At 41.4% G+C, this 8,605-nt stretch overlaps 1 protein-coding gene across 2 annotated transcripts in view; it reads right to left on the minus strand.

The window, feature by feature from the left end:
- TTC33 (tetratricopeptide repeat domain 33) overlaps positions 1-8,358 on the minus strand; it is a 43,811-nt gene extending 35,453 nt beyond the window's left edge. The window contains exons 1-2 of one of the 2 annotated variants that reach the window (XM_036403595.1): positions 8,297-8,358; positions 7,892-8,120 (exon numbers count right to left, since the gene is read on the minus strand). In XM_036403595.1, the coding sequence (XP_036259488.1) occupies positions 7,892-8,112 (221 nt within the window). In that variant the 5' untranslated portion in view covers positions 8,113-8,120; positions 8,297-8,358. Of the gene's footprint in view, positions 1-7,891; positions 8,121-8,246 lie in introns of both variants that reach the window. The other variant, XM_036403596.1, reaches the window with a different exon arrangement.
- Between the last annotated feature and the right edge of the window lie 247 nt (positions 8,359-8,605).

The following is an 8,605-nucleotide window of genomic DNA, read 5'->3' on the forward strand; positions in this document are numbered from 1 at the left end:
CTCATGACAATTTTAATCAAGCCCCTATTTCCAGTGCATAATTTGACTTACAGTGTGAAATCTGCTTATGTTCTCTGCATTTTTGCATGACTGACCCAAGAAAACTCTCAATCAAATAATTACTGATGCTGAAACTTTTCATTTTGTCTGCAGAACACTGGTATTGGTAATTCACTCTGAAGGATGTAAGCATTATATATAATAGCTAATTGTACCTGGTATGCAAATTACATCCAAACTCATACTAAACAGTATTTTCAACCTACAAGGAACAGTAGGCATGAGTACTTACTACATACTTCAGGTTTCATAAGCATTTTCCAGCAATTTCTCCTACACCTAATCATAAAAATCCAAACTCTGTAGGGCTTTTAGATTACTCTGATGAAAGAGTCAACACTGCCAATATACTGTAACAGCAGCATAACAGAAATTTAAGACTTTATTCTTGAAGCCAGACACTAAATTTCATAGACTCTTAGACTATCTACTGAATCAATCCTTTTAATTTTTTAAATTTAAAACACGTATTTGCTTTAAATGAGATCAGTTAGCAGAGATGGTAAGAAGGCAGTGCAGTTTTTTTAATTTGTTTCCTCACCTAAAGTATTTCACCAAAGATACCTGTACTGGTGAATCAAATTTTAAAAAGTCAGAGGAGCTACCTTCTGTATTCTAAATTCTGAAGTTTTAATGGGATATACCTACAAAAAGGCCAAGATTGGAATGAAACTCTAGAGATCATCTAATCCAATCAGCTCCTCAAAGCACGGTCAGCTAAAGAAGGTTGCTCAGGCTCCTGTCCACAGTATCAACACCATTCCCCATCAGTCTGCCAGCTCCAGGAACCATGCCCTGTTGTCAAAACCTTTCAAGTACAGTTGCAGATTCTTAATGACGACATCAACCAGCTCCTGCAGTACTCTGAGATGGACCCCATCAGGTACCATGAATTTCTATACATTTCTATACATCAGGTTTATCGAAACATTTCAGTCCGACGCAAAGGGTAAGTCTTCCTTGAGCCATACTTTCCCTGTTGTCAGTTGGACCTGGGGTTAGTGAAACACAGTAAGGACCAAGGCAAAGCAGACAGTAAGTGCTTCTTCTGCATTCTTTGTCACTAGATTCTCCACCCCCTCCAGTAGAAGACCCATATTTTCCCTTGTTTTCCTTTCCTGTTGCTGATACATCTGTACAAGCCTTTCTTCTTGCAGCTCTTCACATCCCTCCCCAGATTCAACTCCACACAGGCTGTGGCTTCATCCCTGCCCCTGCATCCTCAGACAGAATTTCTGTGGTCTGACTGGGTCACACAACTCTCTCCTCACCTCTTGTAAATTTCCATTTTAGATCTGGATTTTGTCAGGAGCTGCCTACATATCCACATAGCACTCTTATTCACCTTTCCATGATTTCATCAGGAAAAACTACTATTGAGTTTAGGGAGAAAACTTAAATGCTACCTGCTCTTCCTGGATTCCTCTTCTCTCAAATACAACCTCTTTTTTCTAGGCTTCTCTGCAATGTAACTCAGCTGATTAAACTGATGAAATGTTTTTGCCAACAACAGCTGCTGGGATCTTCTGGGAAACCTCTTTATTAACACGGTATTATGTAAGTACCATCAGTTTTATTGACTGAAACTTGAAAAGCAATTTCAACACAATGATGTCTATCCTTTGCCATTTTAGTTGCATCAAAACGAATTAGTAATATAATCTGAAAACAATTTTATTATTCACAACTAATTTTAATCAAGTATTTACTATAATCTAAACCAAAAACACATGGGTAAATGGAACAAATGCAACTGCTAAAATCTGCTCCACCTGATAGACATATTTTTTCAGTAAACACTTGACTTACCACTACACTAAGCATACTTTCTAAAGGTGTGTGCCTCATCATCTGACAACCTACAATGTCTAGTGAGAAAAACAAACTCAATTATAGTGTATATAGCTAAAGAATCACTAACTACTCATCTGGGAGTCATGCTGGCATTCACATCAGAGAAAAATCTCAGCTGCTAAAAATGTGGAAAAAATGACCCTTCAGAAAAGTTCCATTCTTTTCAATAGATTAGAAAATTAAGCAATTCTAAAAAATTAATCCCTCTTAAAAAGTAAATAGTTTCATGAAAATTGGCCTGCTACCAGGTTTAGTCACTGCACTTTGACATGTCGTTATTTAATTTGCTATTGCAAAAGCTAAGGGAAATAAAAAGTAAAATATTATTAATCAGTCTAATCTAGAGTGATTGTCAACCAAGTGACAAAGTGAAAGAAGGTATAGGGGAAGCTCTAATGTAGGAGTGTTCCAGCTGAAAACGCGACCTTCCCAATCAAGATGGAAATCTTTACTCTTTTTTAGCGCAATAAACATCATCAGAAGCAAGAGCAGTATTAACTTGTATTTGGCAAAACTGAAAAAAAACCCCACAAATCATTGAGAATTTAAATCCGGCAGCATCTATTTCCAACAGAAATCCTGCACCTCCTCAGGGGACATGGAGAAGAGTTCTATCGCCACTTACTGGGCGGCTACAGAAGTCTGAGGTTTGAGAACAGCACAGGGACTTTTGCAGAGCTACTGCACAGACAGGCAACTCAGTCACACTGAGGACACAAGTCTGACACAAGTTTTTCTTCCTGCTTTTAGCTCTCACATGCCATGTGTTTAAGGACATCATACTTCACTGTTTACCTGCACCTGGCCAGAGCCAAAGGCTTTCCTCCCTCCCAGTCAAGTAACACTGCAATTGCAAATTGCTGTGTTCAAAATACTAAGGCAGAACATGTGAACTTACACTGGACTTACAGTGTAAGACTACCAAAACCAAAAAAAAACTGGATTGGGGTTCCTGGGTTTTGGTATTGTTTTCACTTGTCTTTTTTTTTAACTCCAGTGTATGTAAGCACATCCATACTTGGTGTCTCAAGACGGGTAATTCACCAGTATTTCAAGTTTCCTACAAGGAAAAAAATTGCCCTCTAGAATATTCTCCATACTTTCCATCAACAGACAATATTCTGTTTATAGAAATCACAGAATACCCTGTTGGAAGGGATTCACAGGGATCATCAAAGGCCACCTCCTTGCCGTGCACATGACAGCCAAAAAAATAGCACCATGTGCCTGTTCCCAAAAGACTGTGTGTTTGTACACATTTGTTTCCCTGCTCCTTCTCACACATCAAAAGAGCATACAAATGTGATTCTTCTTCCACACATCTGCCTTTTCTTGCTGCTCTGACAAGATCATCAATTTACAAGCCGCCTTCAACACTGCCTACTTATCAAATTTCTAGGTCAAAGTCTCCTTAACAGTGTTTTTCACAGTAACACCCCCACTGTGATATCAACTTAGTTTAACACATTTTTCTGGTAGACTCTTAATCTTTCTTCCATCTCACAAAAAAATGCAAAATATGGATCAGAAACTGTCTTCATCACTGTTTTTCTTCTGTTTGTCTGTCTCAGCTTATCAGGTTCATGCACACACACATTACAGCAGGTACAAATACTCCTCAAACACTTCCATGAAAGCTGAAAACCCACAGAGGGTTTTCACCACTTCCCAAACATTCCCCCACTGCCACTCCCAAGTGTGTGACAGCAAGCAAATAACACAGGCTGCATAAATTCTGGTGCCTGAGGATCCCATTTTTTATTCCCTCCCCCTCAGAGAAGCACTGAGAACCCAGTGAAACACCAAACTGAGATCTCACTTTTCCACACAAACAGGGTGTACACAGACAATAACAAAACCACGGTGGGGCTTGTAACACCAACACTACCTGCCCTTACCCAAAAAGTAAGCTGAGCAGACTAATAAAACATAAATGTGGTAATGACTATTCCAGCTAAGTAATAGTGGGTCTGCTTATAAAATTCATCATATTAATTTCTGCCATGCACGTTACCTCAGAGTCTCTCCACCGTAAGAAATTAATTTATTACTTTCATTCTTTCTTTTTTTCCGACCCCTGCTTCTTCACAAGTTTTTCTTCTAGGATCCCCTTCACTCCACAAGTAACACCAACCAAGAACCAACCTTTGTTAATTTCTAGTGCTAGGTCTTTGCTTTTTTTCTAGAATGCTACACAATCCAACCCAGATATTTTTTTAACTATTAGCACACTCTGATATTTCAGGACACAATCCACCTTAAGTGTATAATTATTTACATGAGTCTGCTTTTGCTGTACAAATGCATATTTCAAGAAATAAACCAATGTGGTCTAGGTCTGAACACAATCACAGCAACCACTTTCTGTCAGAAAGAGTAAAACCTATGTGATTTTTTTTTTTAGAGAGAAAATCTGTCTGAAAGTTATGTACTCCAACAGCACCATCGCTGCCTGAACAGTAGAGTGTGCTGGAGTAACTGATGGAAACTAAGTTCAAGTGGGAATTTCAGTTGAGCCTCAGATATGAACGTTAACTTCTTTAGCATACCTCTTGTAAGCCATTGAGAGTTTCTCACCAGTTCTTATAAGCACTTCTGATAAGCACTCTAAGCACTCCCTAAATTCACAGAAAATTGCTACTTACGAATGGGTGAAGCTTTTGTATTGTTTTCTAACTGACACGTAATGGAGAACTCAGTTTTTAAGAACAAGTGAAGATATCAAAAGCATCAAAAATGACCTGCTGTTCAGTATGCCCCCGACCTAAATCACATCTACAACAGAATATCTGCCACTCTCTCTGTCAAGAGACTTATTGCACTTTAAAAAATACACCAAAAAAATCAAAAAAGAACATAGAGAAAAGATATGCAACATACAAAGTGAAATACAAGGAAGGCATATGTATAACTGAAGACAGAAATAAAAAAAAATCAATCTGTTTTATATAGGTAAGTAGAGGATGTATTAAGGATTCAAGATTAGATAAAAATATTTAGCAATCTCTGTATTCCTAAAAGGACAGATTAGATCTACCTTAAGTAGACCAATCTATGATTTATTTCTGATGTTAAAAACAGAGATGTTAATTGACTACTAATTTGTACATTTTGAGTTTTCAATTATTAATATTAATGTAACCCACTTATGCAACTACTGCATGAAATCTACTGATTAATACAATGGCAGGATGCTTAAAACTTATTAAGTTTAACTTGGTTTTAATTTAAACTCAACTTTAAAAGGCTTCAAAATTTTATTCAGAAATTACACGCCTCAGGAACACAAAAGAATCAACTGAAGTCACTCACTGAACAGTCTCACTATTTGAGTGACTAGTTAAAAGAGGAAACTGTATTTAAATGAAAATATTTATTTGAAAATAAGCCTTTTCTCAAAGGGATTTTGTATTTCTTCATTACTTCTTTAAAATCAGACCCAACCATACTCACAGTATGTTTATTATGATATAAAAACTTGCCTGCATTAAACTTCCAAGTTGTTCTCTCTTCCACGTCACCCAGGAAACACTTTTTTAGCATACTTCTTAAGACAAAAAGTTTAACAGCACAGGAGCAACTACTGACATCTTGGTAATATTTCTACCAGGAAAATAATATTTCTGATCTGGGACAATAAAGATTACTCTAAAAGTAAAGGAAGGATAAAAATTCAAATGTCAAAGAACTCTGAAGATTTTAAAGGGACTGTTCTCAGAACTGTTTCTTCCCCCTCCAGTGAAGATCTGGCCAAATTATCTAGCTGATGCACAATTTACAGTCCACCTCTCTCTCTTCTAACACACCTCGACTCCAAAAGGACTTTCTGCTTGAAGCAAAAGAAGACAATGGAACCACTCTTGCAATATCCTTCCAGAACTGGCAAACTCACAGTACTCAGAGGGCACTCGCAGCAGTTCCCTGTACCTAACTTCACAAAGCACTAGGCAGATTAACAGTGCATTAGCTGCTTGGAAGTACTGGCCTGGGCACTGGGCACAGGACAATAGGCTTACTCTCAGTAAGGGAAAAGAGACAGAGTGGCTAAAGTGTTACTTATGGTATGGCTTATCACCCTGCATCCTATTTACCCTTTCAGCTTTCAGATCCAGTCAGTTCTTCATCTTTCAGCCTCTGTAATCACCGATTCTCTAGGTTGGAAGAGACCTTCGAGATCATCGAGTCCAACCCATCCCTAACACCTCAACTAAAACATGGCACCGAGTGCCACATCCAGGAGTGGTGACTCCACCACCTCCCTGGGCAGACCATTTCAGTACTTTATCACTCTTTCCATAAAAAAACTTTTCCTAATATCCAACCTACATTTCCCTTGGCGCAGTTTAAGAATGTGTCCTCTGGTTCTGTCAGTTGCTGCCTGGAGAAAGAGACCAACCCCACCTGACTACAGCCACCTTTCAGAGAGTTGTAGAGAGTGATAAGGTCACCCCTGAGTCTCCTTTTCTCCAGGCCTGCTGGATGCAGCACCATTCACCACAACTCTCTGGGCCTGGCCATCCAGCCAGTCTGAACTCAGCACAGAGTGCTCCTACCCAAGCTGTGGGCTGCCAGCTTTTCCAGGAGTGGGAGACAGTGTCAAAGGCCTTGCTGAAGTCCAGGTACACAACATCCACAGCCCTTCCTGCATCCACCAGGCGGGTCACCTGGCCATAAAAGGAGACCAGGTTGGTCAAACACAACCTACCCCTCCTCAACCCAGGCTGGCTGGGTCTGATACCCTGGCCATCCTGTAAGAGCTGCATGCAATATAAACTGCTCCATCACCTTACCAGCTACTGAGGTCAGGCCAACTGATCTATAATTACCAGGATCCTCCTTCCAATCCTTTTTTTGTGAACGGGCATCACTCTGTCCAGCTTCCAGACATTTGGAACCTCACCAGTGAACCAGGACTGTTGGTAAATGATGGAAAGCAGCCTTTGCAAGCTCATCTGCCAGCTCCCTCATCACCCTGGGATGGACCCCATCTGGTCCCACAGATTTATGAACATCCGAGCAGGTCAGCAGTTCTCTGACTGTCTCCTCCTGGATAACAAGGGGACCATTCTGCTCCCTGACACCATCAACCAGCCCAGGAGGACAGCTGTCCTGAGGACAAGCCATCTTCCCACTAAAGACTGAGGCAAAGACAGTGTTAAGCACCTCTGCCTTCTCCTCACCTGCAGTTACAAAGTTCCGTCCCACAGCCAGTAGAGAACAAAGGATGGTCTTACTCTTCCATCTTGCCATTAATATATTTGTAAAAACTTTTTTTATTATCCTTTACAAAAGCTGCCAAATTAAGTTCAAACTGAGCTTTGACCTCGCTAATTTTTTTTTCTACACTCCCTAGCAAGCTCCTTAAATACTTCCTGAGAGAGAGACCTGACCCTCCTTCCAAACATGGTATTTTTATGTATCTTTTTATTCCTAAATTCCCATCCAGGCTGGACGTCTGCCTCATCGACTCATCTTTCAGCACACAGGGACAGTCTGTTCCTGTGCCCTCAAGATGTCTGTTTTGAAGCACGCCCACCTTTCCTGGGCTCCTTTGTTTTTAAGGGCTGCTTCCCAAGGAACTCTCTGAGTAAGTCTCCTAAATAGGCCAAACTTTGCGCTCCAGAAGTCCAATGTAATAGTCTTATTGATGTTCCTCCTGATTTCACCAAATATAGAGAACTCTATAATCTCATGATCACTATGCCCCAAGTGGCAATCTTTGCTGCTGTTGTTATGAGAACATGCAAAGATAAGATGAAATATATACTTTGTTTCACAGCTGATAACACCACCAAAGACAAAAACTTTGTACCAGACAGTACCAGACAGTAAAGGCAGAATGAAAGAAATTATCACTTTTCAAATTATGGAAACTATCAATGCAGATACTAGGAAATTACTAGTGTTTAGAGAAAGGATTAAAATATCATGAAGCAACTTTTCAGTCAATGAAAAGAGAGTAAGACAACATTAATACCTCCTATTTTCAGCCAAATTTGCACCTTCATCCTTGAGCTCCTTACTTTTCCTTACACAATCTTCTAAGAGAACTTCCTTTCTCCTCTTAGCTGCGAGCACCCAGGTAGCATCGTCATCGTCACCCAGATCCTTGTCATCCGCAGCTTCTGCTTCGAACTGCTGAGAAGTAGCTTTTGAGACCTTCTCACCAATCTTCCTCTTCCACCCAAAAGAAGCCATCTGGAGAACTAGGAAGAATGCATTTTAAATAGTTAGGTAATTTTGCTTTTAAATACACAGCAGGACAATACTGCTTCGCTCATCTCGAAGCTAGAGCAGTAACACAGCGCGGCACTCCCCCACACAGAATTGACCCGACCGGCTGCACTAAGCTGTCCCTGAGGCACGCAGGGCCCGGCGGTACCTGGCGCTGCCCCCGGCCGCCTCTCCCGGCTGGAAGCGCCGCGCCAGGAAGCGGAAAGGCGGGGCGGCACGGCAGGAGCAGGAGCAGGAAGGAGCGAGGGCAGCGGCGGTGCCCGTGGCCCCGGCAGGGACAGCCGGGAGCCGTAGTTCGCCCCGGCGCGGCGCGGCAGGGCCGTGTGGATGCCGTGAAGCGCCCGGCGGCTGCCCAGCTCCTGTGCGTAGGAGGCAGCCGTGGAGAGCAGGACCGGAGGGGACAAAGCAGCGGGGCCTGAGAGTGCCACCGCCCGCGGTGCTCGAGTGTCACCCGGGG

This window comes from Molothrus ater, chromosome Z, assembly GCF_012460135.2.
Source record: "Molothrus ater isolate BHLD 08-10-18 breed brown headed cowbird chromosome Z, BPBGC_Mater_1.1, whole genome shotgun sequence".
NCBI classification, from domain to species: Eukaryota; Metazoa; Chordata; class Aves; order Passeriformes; family Icteridae; genus Molothrus; species Molothrus ater.